This window comes from Phyllostomus hastatus, unplaced genomic scaffold (genome assembly GCF_019186645.2).
Source record: "Phyllostomus hastatus isolate PE091 unplaced genomic scaffold, TTU_PhHast_1.1 phas_scaffold_78, whole genome shotgun sequence".
Lineage (NCBI taxonomy): Eukaryota > Metazoa > Chordata > Mammalia > Chiroptera > Phyllostomidae > Phyllostomus > Phyllostomus hastatus.
The window spans coordinates 112,410,326-112,428,113 of NW_025334041.1; the positions used below are offsets into that span (position 1 = coordinate 112,410,326).

Consider the following 17,788-nt stretch of genomic DNA (forward strand, 5'->3'; position numbering starts at 1 on the left):
TGCCCTCATGGAGCTTACTTACTATGATCTGGTTATTAGAAAGATGTACTGCGAAGATTTATTTGGCATCAAATTTAAAAATGATTTGCATATTCAACTTCTAAAATTATTTGAATATAAAGAAACCTGTAATGCTAAGAATCTTGACCTGGGTGGTGGTTATGGGTATGCATGTATGCCTGCGTGTGGGGGGGGGGGAGGTTTATCTTCTAATTAAGATTAGTACATTTACTCGTTATACTTTAATTAGATTTTGTTTTTCAAATAAACTAAATGTACATTAAAATTCTTGAAGGTTTCCCATTGTACTTAGAATAAAACTCATGCTCCTTTTTAAAAAGGTGTATAGTGATAAATTATTTGTTCAGATAATGTTAGATTCTGAAGCTACTTTATTAACAAGTAAAAATTGTATTTGACCACATAGAATTAAAAACTTTAAAACTTCCTACCTCATTGACATTTTACTGACAGGAACTTTAAGCTGTTTACATAAAGAACTTTCAACATATAATGTTACCCAAAGGAGTTATATTTGCAAGTATTGCAACTTCTTACTTATAACAAGTGTGAATGAATAACATAAAAAGTAACTTCTAATATGGTTATCGAAAGATAAGATGATCTGTTTTTTTATTCTTGAAGCCATCTTTAATGCAAAGCAAAGAAAGAGTCTGAAGTGTGCAACGAGAACTCATAAGAGGTGGGAATTTGATAACTTTATGATAAAATTCCATTAGTTTTCCATGTGGACTGGGAAAAGACTTCATTTTGCACAGTCAAGAGTAATCATTGGCACAGTCCGTGAAAAGCAAATCCAGAAAAGCCTGGGGAATTTGGAAAGAGGCCAGATTAAAGGCCCATTTTGCTTCTACCCTGATAGCTCTTGCTGTTTCTTTCATTTCCTCTTTCTTCTTTTAATCAAGGCTGAGGTAGGCTAGGAGAGGAAAAATGGGCACGTCTAGTTTTCAGAAGTTTGTCAACTTCCTTCCACATTTTCCAGTCTCTCTCTACTCTCATTCCCTTATTTCCGAGAGCAGTGTTTCTCAGCTGGAGCACTATCAACATTTTCGGTGAGACAGTCCTTCGTTCTTTGGGCTTTCCTGTGCATTGTAGGCCGTTTAACAGCATCTTTGGCCTGTATCCATTGGATGCTAGTACCTCAAGATATAATAATCAAAAGTGTCTCAAGATATTGCCACATTAAAAAAAAAAAAAAAAAGACATTGCCACATATCTTCTGGGGGACAAAATTGCCCCAATTGAGAACTACTGTCCTAGGAAAATAAATATGGTAAATCATCACTTGATAGGTTCATCATCTTTAAATGAAACAATATATAATGAAACCAATTTTACCAATTATATATTGTAATATATGTATAAATTATAAACCAGAGTTAAATTCCTCATCTCATGAGTTTAAATTACAGCATCTCATCATCATAATGAAATGGCATTATTCAAGGACCTGCTGTAGTAATGATCTATGTAATTTACCAAAGAGTTTCTAAGGAAAAGCATACCTTGTTGTCTTGCTACTTTCATACTGTATAAATCAGACCCTGATACCTCTTTCCTGACCAATAGCTTTAGCCTTCCTCAGGAGCTTGCTCTGGTCTCTTCCTGTTTCAGTTCCTGCTACACAGTGCTGTCAGCATTATCTGTTTTGAAGTACAGGTTTGATCATGTTACTTACCTTGTTCTGGGACCATTGTCCCTCACCCTTGGATATAGGATAATAGTATGAACAACTAGTATTAATTGATCACAGTGCTTAGTGTTTTATAGCCATCATGTAATTTAATTTTTACAAGGACTTTATATAGCCATTGTCTTGTTCTCAATTTGTAGACAAGAAACTGACCATATAGAGGATAAGCAGCTTATCTGAGGTGCTATAGTTAGTAGGTGGCAAAGCTTAAATCTAGTTAGTAGGTGGCAAAGCTTAAAACTTGGCTCCAAGTTTTCTATTAGGATGGCCCTCGTGGGGCTTCTGTGTGCATTTTTACCCTTTCTACTTTCTTCTTCAGTCGCAAAGTTCCACTCACCTTCTCCCAGTTACCTTGTATTTTCTCAACCATGACCTTTACACTTCACTTTCACTTTCTGCCCTTGGAAATCCTGCTTCTCCTTTTTTTATGATTCTACTCAAGTATCACTGTTAAAGTAGTATTCTACCTTCCCAGTTAAAGTTTTTTGTTCTATCTTCCAGAACTTTGTTTATTTTTCATTTTTGGCAGTTCCCTTATCATGTTGTGTAATATTTGTGTTTATTTCCATCTTCCTATTACATTGTAAATTCCTGGAAGACAAGAACTGTTTTGTCTCTGCAAACCACAGGACCAGTGCCTTGCATTTAGCAGACATGTGAAACATGAGAGTTTTTTAAATGAGTTTTATTCATACAAATATATTTAGAGATTTTATGAGGATGGAATGTGGAATCTTTTCTTACTAATCCTTGACAGTTGTTACAACCAAGTTATGGGTATGCTTTATACCCCATTGGATATTGTAGAATTTAATAATAAAAAAATTTAATAGCCCTGGCTGGTATGGCTCTGTAGATTGAGAGCTGGCCTGTGAACCAAAAGGTCACCAGTTGAATTCCCAGTCAGGGCACATGCCTGGGTTGCAGGCCAGGTGCCCAGTTGGGGGTGCGCAAGAGGCAAACACACATTGATGTTTCTTTCCTTTTTATCCCTCAGTAAATAAAATCTTTAAAATTTTTTAATAAAGTTTTAGAGTCAATTTTCCCTCTTTTCCTTTGAAAATTCTTAGTGTTAGATATATTTAAAGCATATCATGACATTTTAGAAATATTTTTTAAAGTATTGTATTCATTTACTTTTAGAGAGAGGGGAAGGGAAGGAGAAAGAGGAAGAGAAACATCATTGTGTAGTTGACTCTTGTACGCCCCCTAGTGGAGGGCCTGCTGTGTCTCAGAATCCAGGCATGTGCCCTGACTGGGAATTGAACTTGTGACCCTTTGGTTCTCTGGCCAATGCTCAATCCACTAAGCCACACCAGCCAGGGCAGTGAAATTTTATAAATATTAATGGTAACAAATAATTGAAAGAATAATTGGTACTATAAACATTTCTGTATTATTTCTAAATATTTCTGTATTTTCCACCGTTTACCCAGGATTTAAAAAATACAAATAAACTCTTCAGTTTCTAATAAGTCATTGTTTTCAATTTTTAAAATTTAACTTATTTAGCTCTGGCTGGTGTGGCTCAGTGGATTGAGTGCCAGCCTGCGATTCCTAGTCAGGACATATGCCTGGGTTTCAGACCAGGTCCCCAGTAGGGGTACCGCGAGAGGCAACCACACATTGATGTTTTTCTCCCCCCTTTTTCCTTCCCTTCCCTTCCCTTCTCTCTAAAAATAAATAATAAAATCTTTTTTTTTAATTTAACTTATTCCAAAAAATTGACACCGTTTTGGAGAGACAGACGGGAATTTTTAATGGAAAAATTAAGGTCAGAAACTAAGAGAAGGCAAGATTGGTATCTATACCTTTAACATATGCCATGAGATCCTGCCTAGCCTGATGCTAGACGTGGGCCACAGATTTGGCTTTGCTTTTGCTCTGGGCAAAGTAAACAAGAAAACATGATTAGGTATCTGATCAAATTGTTCATGTTATAAAACCATCCAGAGAAATTCCTTATATGGGTCCTCACAAAGGACTGTCATATCAAATAGGTGAGCCAGTCTTCAGCAGCATCCTTGCACTAACTGCAGTTATAGTTGAGTGTGAGTGCTCCATATCAGGCCATTCAGTTCAGGCCAGTGACATACTGTATAGCTTATTAAAGGATATTCTATGAGGAGCCAAAATAAGAGTATACAATTCTAAGATTAAGTAAACTTAAAATATCTAGATCAGCATTTCCCAAGGCAGATGGTCTCTCTTAAAAATGGATTTAAAATTTAAACAATTATTTTATAAAACTACTGAAAATTTTCTCTTAAATGATTTTTATTAACTCTAAACAATTTTAGAACACGTACCTTCATATTTTAGTCCTTGGAATACTGATCTCTAAAGTGTCCCAGCACTGTAGTCACAAGATATAGATGCACTGAGATAATATACATAGGGCAAACGTGAACAGGTTTGCGAGTCTGCTACTCTGGCCAGAGGTTTTTGTTGTTTCTTAAGATACCATAATGAATTATGTATTTGTAATTATAATGACTAGATTAAAGAAAATATTAGATAAATGCTGGAGGCTATCAGTGCATTTAGCAAAAATACTGGATTGTTGGAACTTTTGTGACTGTGGTTTGGGAATTGTTGACCTATCCCCATTATTCATTTTACTGTGTTGACGGAAGTGTTCTCTATCTGCACTGTTCAAAATGGTATTGTGTTGGCAGCCATTCAAGGCCCAGCAGGTCCATGGTATTCGCACAGTTGGAATAATATTCATGGAGCCATTGGGATGTCTGGCATAACTTTATTCATGGGTGGGTGAGCCACGTACGCTGCAAGCTGCGTGTCCTTCTGCATGCCTCTGTGTGGTACATGTCATGGGCCTTGCTTCCCAGCATGGCACCCATCATGGCACCCATCCCCTTACATGTAGTCTAACTAGTGCAAAGTCCTTACTTGTTTAAGTCCTAGAGGGGAACAAAGCCGGCGAACTGCCAGAATGTTTCATAACATAATTCTGCATATGCAGGCCCAGTTTGTGTTATGGGAACAGTTTACTGGACCCAGTTTTCAAGGCTAAGAGAACACTACTTATCAGGCCCCTCTAAGGCTATGGGAACACTGCTTCCCTTAGTTACCCAGACACTCAGGTGAGTAAGCCAGACTGCTCCCACTTACCCTACAGGTAGCCAGTAGCTAATGTGGCTATTGAGCACATGTAATGTAGCAAGTGTGACTGAGGAACTCAACTTCTGATTTAATTTTAGTCAACTTAAATTTAAGTAACTGCACATGGCTAATAGCTCACCATGCAGGAAACTCCATTCTAGAGGAGAGGAAAAACTACTTTCCTTTCAAGCTATGTAAGATAGAGTAGCAGTAAGTTAAACTAATATTCTCCATCTGTAACTGAATAAAGAAATCCTATATTTCTAAGAGACATGTATTTTAAGATAATCAATGGTTATATTTAAGTTTGCTTTTCTATTTTGAACTTGAAAATTAACCAGGATGCTTGAAATAGAGTACATGATCGATCTTTTAGTAAAATTGTTAGCAAAAAATGAGTGAAATTGTTAGCAAGTAGACAATGTTAAGCTAAAAACTACATTTAAAATTCTTTCATGAGATTGAGACATTTACTTTAAAAGTAGGAGGCTATAGTTATACTAATATAAGACTATTTTCCTGCAGTTTCCAGAGTGTGGATTCTTTGGCATGTATGACAAAATTCTCCTCTTTCGCCATGACATGAACTCAGAAAATATTTTGCAGCTGATTACCTCAGCAGATGAAATACATGAAGGAGACCTAGTAGAAGTTGTTCTTTCAGGTAAGTAAGTAGTTTTTTTAAATTTCATTGCCTTTTTTTTTAACAAGCCTTATTTTTTTGTACTAAGTGCTGCATTCAATTATACTTTCTACTATAGTTGCTGACTTCTTTCATCTGTAGTGATGGTTATGTGATTTTTACTTTCATAAAAATTATATCACAGATGAGAACATAGGAAAATAAGCCCTGAATTAACTTATTTGAGTGTTACTAAGCTAAGGGAAATATCAGTTGAACCAGAAGAGGAATGGAATCAAAGAAATAAAATAAGTACACTAAAATTCTGTTCTCCTTTCTCCATTTTTATAAAGAGTATGAAAGAAGAGAACTGGGGTTCAGAAAAGAAAATCAGAAAACTAAAAGAGAGAAGTAATGAAGATGTGGAAGAGGCAACTACAGTGCTGGTTGTTTCCACAACTTAAGTCATGCTTCTCGTTGTGCTCAGTGGACATTTTCTCTCCCCTCTTCTTTCCCTCTCTCACCCATTCTTGCCATTCATTGTTTCTTAGCTCCTGATATTTCAGATAGCATCCAATAAAAGGTGTACAGGATTGTTAGTGAGGGTTGTAAAGGAACAAAGAATGCATATGGTAGGTTCGCAAAATTCCTTTTTTGGCAAGGACTTAGAGAGGGAGAGAGTAAAAGAGCAAGAAGAAGGGAGGGGAAGAAGAGATGGAGGAGAAGGAAGGGAAGAAAAGAGAGGAAAGGCAGCCACAAGTCCAGGGTCCTACCAAGAGTTTTACCTCTTTCGAACTCATTTTTGTAGCCTGTTCTTGAGATCCTCTCTGACCATCACTTTTCCTTATGAATCCCTGATCCTTCCCATTGATCCAGCACCTACATCGATCACTCGTCTGCTATACCACAGCCCCAAACATCTATGTACTTCTCAGTCCTTATCTTCCTCTTCACTTTGGAGGGGCATCACTCTCTATCCTCCCCAGAGGTCACGCTCATATCCATTCCTTCTTTGTTACGGACCCTTCATCAGGCCACTGTGGGTACGAATGACTTGTGGAGTAGGTGAGATGATGTCTACTGGGAGATGTGTCTACTGGTCAGGTGCTTACAGAGGGGAGAGGAGACTCTTTCTTAACCACTAGGACTATGGAAAACAGACTGAGAGCACACCCTGAGAGCTTAAGTTAGAACTGAGTACCTTTCTCACAGGAACACTGCTATAAACTAGGTCAGGTTTCACAATTCTATTTATTTATTTACTTATTTACTTATTTACTTATTTACTTAAGCCTTCTAATTGGCTAAAATAGACCTAACAGCTATTTGCAGTCCAGTCTTGCCACTATGAAAAAATGCTTTTGGAGGTCAAAATATCTACCTACAGACTTGCCTTTGGAGCTGGAATTAATTGAAGCTAATAAACTTTCTAAGATAGAGTTTAAAAACCTCAATGTTAAATGCTGAAAATAACTTTATTTTTATGATCAGATGAAAATTTCAGAGAAAAAATTATCATGATCAGTGTTTCTAAGCTCATAGTAATTACAAATATAAAAAGGTTTATTTTAATATTTTTCTTTTCAAAAAGCTTTGGCCACAGTAGAAGATTTCCAGATTCGTCCACATACGCTCTATGTACATTCTTACAAAGCTCCTACTTTCTGTGACTATTGTGGTGAGATGCTCTGGGGACTGGTACGTCAGGGACTGAAATGTGAAGGTATGTGTTCTAAATTTTGTGTCATTTGAAAGAGGACTTCACATTTGCATTCTCTTATCATCAGTGAAAGAATAAGGTCACTAGTTGGTGACTAGGAAGTAAGCCAGGTTTAGAATCGGAGAGGTCTAGACTCTGGTCCTTCCTCTGTCACCTTCTTGATCATATTCTTGGGCAATTTACTAATCCTCTCTGAGGATCATTTCTCTACCTGTAAAATATACTTTACTTCTCTGGTATCATGGAGAGTAAATGGTTAAATGAGGTTAAATGGGTAAAATACTTGTTGTTACACTGTGGCTCAAGAAATAATTTCCTTTTTCTTAAGGGAAATATTAGTCTTTTACATGCAACAACAAAATTGTTCTAAATTAGAATTGGTAGGGAATAGGATGAGGTGCAGATGTCTGTTTAAGAAACAGTAAGGTGCCCTGGCCAGGTAGCTCATTTGGTTGGAGTGTTGTCTTGTACCCCCAAAAGGTTGCAGGTTCAATCCCTGATCCAGGCGCATATGGGAGGCAACTGATCAGTGTGTCTCACATTGAGGTTTCTCTCTTCCTCTCTCTCAAATCAGTAAGTATATCCTTGAGTGAGGATTTAAAGAAAAAAGAAAAAAATAAACTCAGAGTGGAAGGGTCAACATAATTTTTTTGTAAAGAGCCAGAGTAAATATTTTAAGTTTTGCTGGCCATATATGGTTTTTCGATACTACTTAACTCTGCTATTATAGTGTGGAAGAAGATGAGTATGCTGTATTCTAATACAATTCTTTATGAACACTGAAATTTGAATTTCATATAATTTACACAGGTCATGGGAAGGATTTGGTACACAGACCATACTTTGTTGAAGTGCTTTAAGCTGGTAGTTCTCTTACTTTACTGTGCATCAGAATCACCTTGAGGACTTGTTAAAACACCTTTGGTAGGCCCTGTCCCCAGAGTTTCTGATTTAGTAGGTCTAAAGTAGAGCCAAGTAATTTACATTTCTAACAAGTTTTCAGGTGATGCCATACTTGGGGACCACAATTTGAGAACTACCACTCTAATTTAACCTTTCTAAATAAACCTTACACATTTCCTGTTCTTGAATTTGTTAGATCTAGTTTAGCCTGTCATCTGGGTTCTTAATTAGGGTAACTATTGCTGCCAGAGAAAATAAATAAAAGAGGCACCTGTTTTTATATGTAACATATAAGTAAAAATGTTTTTTTTTTTAATTTACTTCATTATTTAATCTTTTAAAATACATTTAGGCTGTGGATTAAATTATCATAAACGATGTGCCTTCAAGATTCCAAATAACTGCAGTGGAGTAAGAAAGAGGCGTCTGTCAAATGTGTCTCTGCCAGGACCTGGTCTCTCAGTCCCAAGACCCCTGCAAACTGAATATGTGGCTCTTCCCACCGAAGAGGTATGTATTCTGAGGTAATAGAACAGCACCACACTAGTCTTTCCTTATGTTGTACAGTGTATGTGACATCATTTTAGAACATAAGTTTTATACTAAAGAATAATAAGATTCCTACAGTAAAGAAGTTTAAAATGTGTTATGGAGACAGGGCTCACCAATAGTGATGAGCTGCATTTTGTATACTTTGGGATCACATTATCACTTGGACCTCACTGCATTACCTTTTAACCAGTATCCCAACTTCTGATCTCCATACTTTACTTCATGTTACATATTACATCTGGATCTTCTCATTACACTATATAATACACAGCTCCCTACCAGAAAACCTCTGCATATTTTATGTTATTGACATCTGTACTATTCACCATTCCCTGAACACATCCTTGCCCTTCCCACTTCTGTTCTTCTCTACCCTACATGTTTTTTCCAGGTCTAGATCAATAGCTACCTTTCCTGATTTTCCTCTTACCTAGAAGTTACTTTATTTTCTGAATACCATAGTACTTTTGAAGGCTCCTAATGGTATATATAGTGCTTATATACTAGATTGTCCTCAAGAAGTTTATGATCTATTTAAAGAAAGCAATGCTCATGTCTTTGGGTGCCCCATCATACCCCCAGCACAATACCTGGTACTTAGTAGGTATACTCAGTGATGAATGAATGAGTGAGTGAATGGTCCCACTGATCCTCAGTGAGATCAGTGAGATATATTGATCAGTACATCTGTTTATCTTGAGAAAGTTGAGGCTCAGAATGGTCAAGTGACTTCAGGAAAGTCATAGAACAAATTAGGAAGTAATAGAATTTAATTCAGAACTGATGATTTTTAAATCAATGGCTTTTTCTTATATGTTGTATCCCTCAAGTGTAAAGGTAGTAGAGAAGAAGGAAACAACTTTCTTGTTCATTTGATAGTACTTAAAATGATTTCCATTCATAGACCTAATCTTAATTAGTTGTATCTATCAAACCTTTGTTCTTCTATAAATTAATGATAAAATCAAGCCTTTGGGCTGTTTTCTTGATTCCCTAGTCACAAGATTTTGTAAACTGAGGAAGCAGAATAAAAACTGAAATTCTTTCACAAAAAATTCCATATCTCCATATTGCTTAGCCCTAAAGTAGAAGATTCCTGTCACATAAGGAACTTAGAATAGTGAGTTATAAACATATGCAAGAGCTTGGGAAAAGATTGATGATAGCAAAGTTAGCACATTGTATACATGAACACAGGAAACTCAGCTGGGAATGTGGACTGTAAGATAGACATACGTTCTTTGAAGACCCCTACAAGGATTTTGGTATGCCAGCTACCCTTAGTTGGATATTAGTAGATTAGGCAATACAGGGACAGAGCAGATGAAGAAGGCATTACGTTTTAATTCATTAGTTTATATTTTATCCTGAAGATGAAAATTTCATAGGGAAGTATAAGAAGTAAATTGACATGTTTGAATTGGTTATATTATGCAGAATATTGTAGAGTAAGTAGAAATTGTAGAGCAGAATGTCAGTCCATGCATGCACTCTCTAAAAGGAAGGAGGCATAGTAAGAGAAGACCTCATGGAGGAAAATTGGGGAAGGAAGAGTGGGAAAAGAAGACACTCCAGAGGAACAGAGGAGATGGTAATGATGAGAAGGGACAAACCTCATATCTGAACCAAAGGGTACAGAGGAACTAATTTCCAAGTGGCTGCACAGTAAGTGCCTCCTAAGTTCTCATGTGCCAGACTTGATGTTGAGGCATAGTCCTTGTACGTGTGTTCTGTACCATGTCCCAAATACCCCAGTCCCAGCAGGACTCCTGAAAAAAGGCAGTCACTAGCTGGCTGTTGATATATGAAGGGATCTGTTCGGAACGTTCTTCCTTATAGGGATATCATATATATTTGATGGTGACTGGCTATATTAGTCTTCTTCCATCTTGTGTGTTTTAAACTTGAGACACATTGAAAGTGGTAGAAGCAGGAGCAGGAAACAGAGTGTTGAGTCACCACTAGAATAGGAAGCCAGGAATGAACAAAGGCCTAAAACATCTGTTTCTGGTTCCCACTGGCTTCTTTGTTAGCTTTGCAGAATGACTGTGATGTTTCTTTTGCTGAAGATGCTCTGTACATAGCAGCATGGATGAAGGGCGTGCCACACTAGAGCAGGACACCTTAGACACAGAGAGTATACAAGTTTCTTTTGGGTTTGACATTCTGTTTGTACTTTTCTTAACTACTTCATAATTTATTTTAGAAAATTTCTCCCTGCGTATGACTGAAAACCTAGCCATCAGAGGCTATATTTGTATTCTTTTTATAGTGCTTTTCTCCGTTCATCTGTCCTTTTCTTTTTTTCTTCTTTTCCATCTTCCTACTTTCTTTAAAAAAAATTTTTTTCCCCATCTCCTCATTTCATTTGTCTCTCACACGTCTACACTTCTCTATTTGTTCTTCTGGCTTCTTTTCCTTCCGTTTGTTGATATATCAATGTAGAATGGCTCAACTTTTATGAGGGTACAGACATTACTAGTTACAAAAAGCATATGAAAGATCTCAGGACCTAGCCCTGGCCCATGTGTCTTGGTTGGATGCAGCTTCATCTCATGCACTATAAGGTCTCAGGTTCCATACCAGGTCAAGGCACACACCTAGATGTTGCGTGGGTCACCGGCCAGCAGTGATCACGGAACGCTGTGGATGGCTTGACGATAAACACGCGAGAAAAAACATGCACAGAGACAAACTAGTTTCTGTGGAGAAGTAGGGACGAAATGGCCACCCCTTCTAGTGAGGAGCGCGCTGATTTACCGTCCATACCTGCTTTTATTGGGCTCATTCTGCATAATAATTCAGGTAAAGTACAGTACTCATTAGGGGGAAGTAAGGAATCATAGAAAACAAAGAACTCTGCCGGTCTATTGAGTTGGGGGGTCAAAGAGCTGTAAGACTGAGGAACAAAATAACTTCCTCCTAAGACCCTTCTCATTCAACTGAGAGCATTCTAAACAAAGAAGGTTTCACAGTAATTTACACGTTTTTTCTTAGGCCTGATCACCCCGGGGAATCCGCACTTCTCAGTACCGAGCTGCACCACCCTGTCATTGCTTCAGGCTTAGGTGGAGCAAGGGAACTAAGGCAACTGGGAGACAAGGAGGTTTTTTCCCAGATGCTGAGAACTCAGGCTATGTCAAAGCCGAGGAGCGAGCTTTGACATCACCCCCTTTTGCTGCAGCCCCCCAAGTCCTTCTTTTGGGGGGCCTCCCAAAGTGATCGTGCCTGGCTTAGGTCGTTCCCCCCGTGGGGAATCTTACCCGTCTTTGGCTAACCGACCAAGCTTTTTGGGGTTCAGTCATGAATAAAGCAGCAGAAGCAGCATTCCTGCCAGGAAGATAAGCTTTTGTCTCCTTGCTGGCTTACGGTTCCAAGGGCGTTCCCTTAGCCTTAGCTAGGCAGGGGTTTCAGCTTCTGATACCAGTCAGGGCGGTTCCCAACACCTAGATTGTGTGTTTGGTTCCCCAGATGAGGTGCATACATGAGGCAACCAGTTAATCGGATTGGGTGTGCATGGGAGGCAGCCGATTTGTCTCTCTCACACCAGTGTCTCTTTCCCTCTCTCCCCTTCCTTTCCTCTCTCTCTAAAATCAGTAAATGTATCCTCAGGCAAGTATTTTAAAAAAAAGATCTCAGAACCTCAGTTCTAGCAGTAAAGATGCATGCAGCTACAATAAAATCTGTATTACGGCTAGATGGGTATTTGGATTTTGTGCTTGCAAACATGGACTGTATTTATTTTTGTATCCCCCATACATAGTATTAGGCCTGGCCTATGGTAATCAATGAACTTGGAATGACTGGGGCGAACCACATTCAACTCACATATAATTTAATATGATTATTTCTTTTGTGTGTATAGAAAGAGCCCTAGTTGCAAAAAACACTTATCCCTCAGGTTGTACAAAATTTTCAATCAGTGCCTTCTTTAATTGTTTTACTTGCTCAAAAAAAAAGGAAAAGTCTGAATAACTGGGACACAGTTAAAATATCAAGGAACTTTTAAAGCGTGATTACTGTGGGTAAAGTCGATTTAGTTAGTCTTGACTCTGCCATTATTTGTATCATCATCGTTAATTGGACTTAAGTTTTTACGTACATATTTTAGTCTTTTTTAAAATAAATTTGAAAAACTAACTTGTTATGAAATATTTTCAGACATTGCGCTCAGTAATTTAATATGAACAGCAGTAACACTTTCTGAATTTATTTACTTTTTCTGTGATTAATTCCTTGGTAAGATTTTTGGAGGAATTTGAACATCTGTTATAAATTGATTTTAAGCCCTTTGTTTTTCATTTGAAAAATGCCATATGTGCCTGGCAAATAATAGCTAGGCAATGAACGTACGTATATGAGGATGAAAATATCCTTTTTTTAAAAAAATCATAAATAGCAAAAAAAGTTTGCACTTTTCTCATTCAAAGGTTGGTAAGTTAAGCTTCCAAAGGAAACTGCCAAGATCCACATTTTTAGGTTTTTGGCTGTAGTGTTTGAAAAAAATGACATTTGTGGTCAAGCCCTGCTCTTAATATTTTGTCTTTAATATTGACTTACGGAAGTTACGTATGTTTCAGTCACATGTTCACCAAGAACCAAGTAAGAGAATTCCCTCTTGGAGTGGCCGCCCGATCTGGATGGAGAAGATGGTGATGTGCAGAGTCAAAGTTCCGCACACGTTTGCGGTTCACTCCTACACCCGTCCCACGATATGTCAGTACTGCAAGCGGTTACTGAAAGGCCTCTTTCGCCAAGGAATGCAGTGTAAAGGTAGGATGGGATATTTTTCTTAATTACAGTTTATAACTGTTTTTGTTAGCAAGTGTGCGTTTCAAATATTGGGTTCGTCAAAAAGTTCGTTTGGTTTTTCCCCATAAGGTGGCTCTAGTAGCGCTTAGTTGTCTTTGACTTCATTTGAAACAATATTGTTAGATTGTATTGTGACAGCTGTCAGATCAGTGTGCATTTGAAAAAACTTATAAAATTGGTGAATTTTTGTATAGTCATTTTAAATATTGAAGATGGAAGAAAAGCAACATTTTTAGGATATTGTGCTTTATTATTTCAAGAAAAGTAAAAATGCAACTGAAATGCAAAAAAAAAGTTTTGTGTAGTGTATGGAGAAGATGCTGTGACTTGACTGATTGTGACAGAGGTCGTTCGTGAAGTTCCATGCTGGAGGTTTCCCGCTGGACTGTGCTCCTTGGTCGGGTGGACCAGTTGAAGTTGGCAGTGATCAAATCGAGACATTAATTGAGAAGAATCAGTATTATACCACGTGGGAGATAACCAACATACTCCAACTATCTAAATCAGTAAAGTTGTTGGTGAAAATGAAAAACGTGCCTTTTATTTTACGGAAAAACTATACTGACTTTTTGGCCAACCCAATATTTATATTGAGAAGTATTAAGCAAAGATACTGATTTTGTAGTTGATAACTTAAAAAGATACCCACAGACAGAAACATTTATTAACAACTACTGTTGTTTTCAATGTGTACTATGTACCTGGAACTATGCTAAAGAAATAGAGTATAAACAGAAAAACTAGAATTTGGGTATCTGAGGTATGGCTGCTTAATACTTGGTAATACAGAAGAGTTGGTAGGCAGGTAAGCTGATATTTGAGCTTAATTAAGTCTTACTGATTCCAAAAACAGATACTACCTAAGATAAAAAATAATGCTTTCTCTTTTCCATTAAATATACATACACATTACAAGAGTTTTGTTACTTTTGTTTTAAATTATGTAGCTAGGAGAGCTGTACAAAAACTGTCATTCCTAAAATAGGTAGAAGATAGTAGAAGCCACTTATAATAGGGGTCACCCGTATTTGCATGCTAACCCAAAACACTGTTATAGTATTTCAGAAACATATTTTAATGAACCAGGTTTTTAATAGAATAGTGGAATAATTTTTCCTGTAGTTAAATATTGTTTTTATGCTTTTTAAAGATGATTTTATATTTTTTAAATCTCATCTCAGCAATGCTGTACAATAGCATGAAAACCAAAACAGAGAATTTAAATGTATTATTAGTCATTAAGATAGGATATGGTGTTACCTTTCTATAATCATATGTACTTGTTTTTCATGTGATTATTTTAACAGTTCTTGCTACCATACTTTTTTACGTAGAAGTGTTTGTGGAATTGAAAAAAACTAGTTTTATCGAAATAAAACATTATATTTGAGGTCTTTGCAACAATGAATTCTGTTCACAATACAAAGTCAAATAATGGTATACAAATTTAACTTCAGTACGTAAAAATAGGACAGCGTTGGGGAACACCAGATAGAGAATAGGTTGTGCGTTTGTTGTCAAGTGTCTAATAACCGTCTAGCAGGCGTAACTACATGTTGAAATTTTATTTCAACAGCTTACTTTTGAATATGAGTTAATATATGTTACTGCTTTAAAATATCAACACTAAAGTATACTGGCAAGCAGCCACTAAGGAATGTTTTGGGAAAGAACATTAATAACAGATGTATAAATTCTAGCCAACAGATAATCTTCCTGAATGTGGTAAAATAGTGCTGCTCTGCCCAGCAGAACAGAAATGTTCTAAAACCATATGCAGAAAAGTACGGTATTTTGTAGAGGAGCTAAAATAAATATGTAGGTTAATGAATTGTGGAATAAAACCAGTTAACTGTCACTGGGTTATTAATTTAATTTCTTAGAGCTCTAAAAGAATAATGTTTTGTGATCCTATTGGTTATAGTTATTTTGTCAGTCAAAATCAATCAGAATTTACTTCAGTGATTCTTGTAGTTTTATAATATGAATTAAAATGCTTAAAAAGTAAAGTAGTTACAATTTTCATTCACTTTTAAAGCTAACAATAAAAAAATAATTTAGTCTTTAAAACAGTAATGCTGGATTCTTTGAGAAAACAATATAATTCCAAGAACAACGCAGTCATCTGTTTATTTTTTACTTTGTTATTTAAGACTACAAGGCAACTTGAGAGCATATATAAAATATAAGAAAGCATAAACAAATTAATAAAACGTGAGCAGGAGTACAGAGAAATAAAAGTGCTTGCCATTAGAACTTCCATACCTGCTGCAGATGGGCCACAAATCTGGCTCTCCATTTTCAAAGGGAAAATGGAAGCCTTGTTATTTGCAAACAAGGAAAATGGGAACCTTACAATTTGTAAAACTTATGAGATAAACAAATGAATTATTTAAGATATATGCAAGATATTAATATGTATGCATTTTTCCAAGGCCTCTCATTTAAAAAGAATGTTATGTGATGCACGTTTTATTATCCACCAAATTATTAATTTGATGGGGCTTTTTCTTTTAAGTCAGGACCTGGCATTACACTTTCACCCAATTATTGCTGGTAGATGTAATTCAAAGGTGGTGTTAGATGGTAGTTTACAGCAATGTCTTTCAATTTTAGTGTCACCTAAAGAGGTTATTAAAAAACACATTTCTCAACCCCGCTCCCAGAGCTGCCGATATAGTAGTTCTGGGGTGGGACACCAAAATTTGCATTTCCATCAAGTTCTGAAATGATGTCAATGCTGCTGGTCTTGGGACCATAGTTTAAGAACCCCTGAGTTACACAGTAGCATTGAACCACTTGTACCTGACAGTGATTTGCAGCGCTATCAACTTGGAGGTTCTTGCAGGCTGGAAAGAACCATTATGTATTAGTGGAAGACCTTGCACATGAGCAGCTCAGCCCTTCCTTACAAGGTTGTATGGGAAAGCCCTCACTGATTCCTAATAACTGGTTGTGGGACCTCAGTCTTTTTTTCTACGTAGGCACTAGGTCCTAATGAATAAACATTATAAATAAGGTCTAACATGTATTGGAAAGTAGTTGAATCAGCCTGAGAAACCTTTCAGGGGTATTCGGCAAGATGAATGTGGGTTAGGGGAAGGAAACGGACTTGCCAGCAACATTTTAACTTCATTTTACGGATAAACTGAGCCCTGAGGAGTTAAAATAACTGTTAAGAGGAGGTCTCAGAATTTGAAACCAGACCTTTAGTCCAAGACCTGAGTTTTTAGTAGAAGAAAACTTTATCTTCATTGTCATTTCTAAAACCCTATTTGTGAGCTATTTAAAGAAAGTCTTTAATCATATCTGATACTGCCTGACTTTTGACATAAATTAATAAGCTGAATATTTTATTTTAGATTGCAAATTCAACTGCCATAAACGCTGTGCATCGAAAGTACCAAGAGACTGCCTTGGAGAGGTTACTTTCAATGGAGGTAAAATTCTTTTTCTTAATTTTCATAAAAGATTTAAAAAGGTCACAATTCTTTTTTGTATGATATTTGTATGGTGTTATATTTGCATATTTTGTTTTTTGACTTCGACTTTTTTCTGATTTAATAATCAAGCAAAATATGGAGATCAGTAATGATATACTTTTATTATTAATTATTCTTTCCCATCTTCCCTTTAGCCACCTACTACTTTATATCCTAATATAGCAAATAACGCTGGATATCTCCTTTCATCTTTAGATGTAAAAAGACATAGTTTAAAACCCTGTTGTTATTCCTAGAACTATTTCGTAGTTCTAACATTTATTGACTGCTTTCTATATGCCAGGAATGTTCTAAATTCACTGCACATACTGAAATTTACACTTAACAATTCTTTGAGGTCAGTACTTACAGATGAGTTAATTTAGGCACAAAGAAAAATACAACCAGTAAGTGGTAGAGTTGGGATTTGAACCCATATGGTGTGACTTCTTAGTCCATGGTTATTAGAACACATTGTATAGCTTCGTTCTCTCTCCATTAAATAATCATTAGCTAAACATTTCCCCTTCTTTGGAATCTTTTTCTCTTTTCAAGATTATATTAATCAAAATGATTATTACCTTTTTTTGGGAGGATGGAGTAATGACTTTAAACATTTAGCGTAATTTTTCTTTAACATTTCCATGACTGGTAAAAATTGAATATAAGGAGTTCTGTAGGACAAAAAACATACGGGATGGAAATTACAACTCCTTAAGAGTTTATCATTTTCTCTTAAGGCATGTTTTTTATGCCTTATTACCTTTTTTTGGAAGGATGGAGTAATGACTTTAAACATTTAGCATAATTTTTCTTTAACATTTCCATGACTGGTAAAAATTGAATATAAGGAGTTCTGT

At 36.5% G+C, this 17,788-nt stretch overlaps 1 protein-coding gene across 2 annotated transcripts in view; it reads left to right on the forward strand.

Moving 5' to 3' along the window:
* PRKD3 (protein kinase D3) overlaps positions 1 to 17,788 on the forward strand; it is a 66,790-nt gene that overhangs the window by 19,756 nt on the left and 29,246 nt on the right. For both annotated transcript variants that reach the window (XM_045827059.1, XM_045827058.1), the window contains exons 3-7: positions 5,363 to 5,501; positions 7,051 to 7,182; positions 8,435 to 8,592; positions 13,215 to 13,407; positions 16,809 to 16,886. In XM_045827059.1, the coding sequence (XP_045683015.1) occupies positions 5,363 to 5,501; positions 7,051 to 7,182; positions 8,435 to 8,592; positions 13,215 to 13,407; positions 16,809 to 16,886 (700 nt within the window). The remainder of the gene's footprint in view (positions 1 to 5,362; positions 5,502 to 7,050; positions 7,183 to 8,434; positions 8,593 to 13,214; positions 13,408 to 16,808; positions 16,887 to 17,788) is intronic.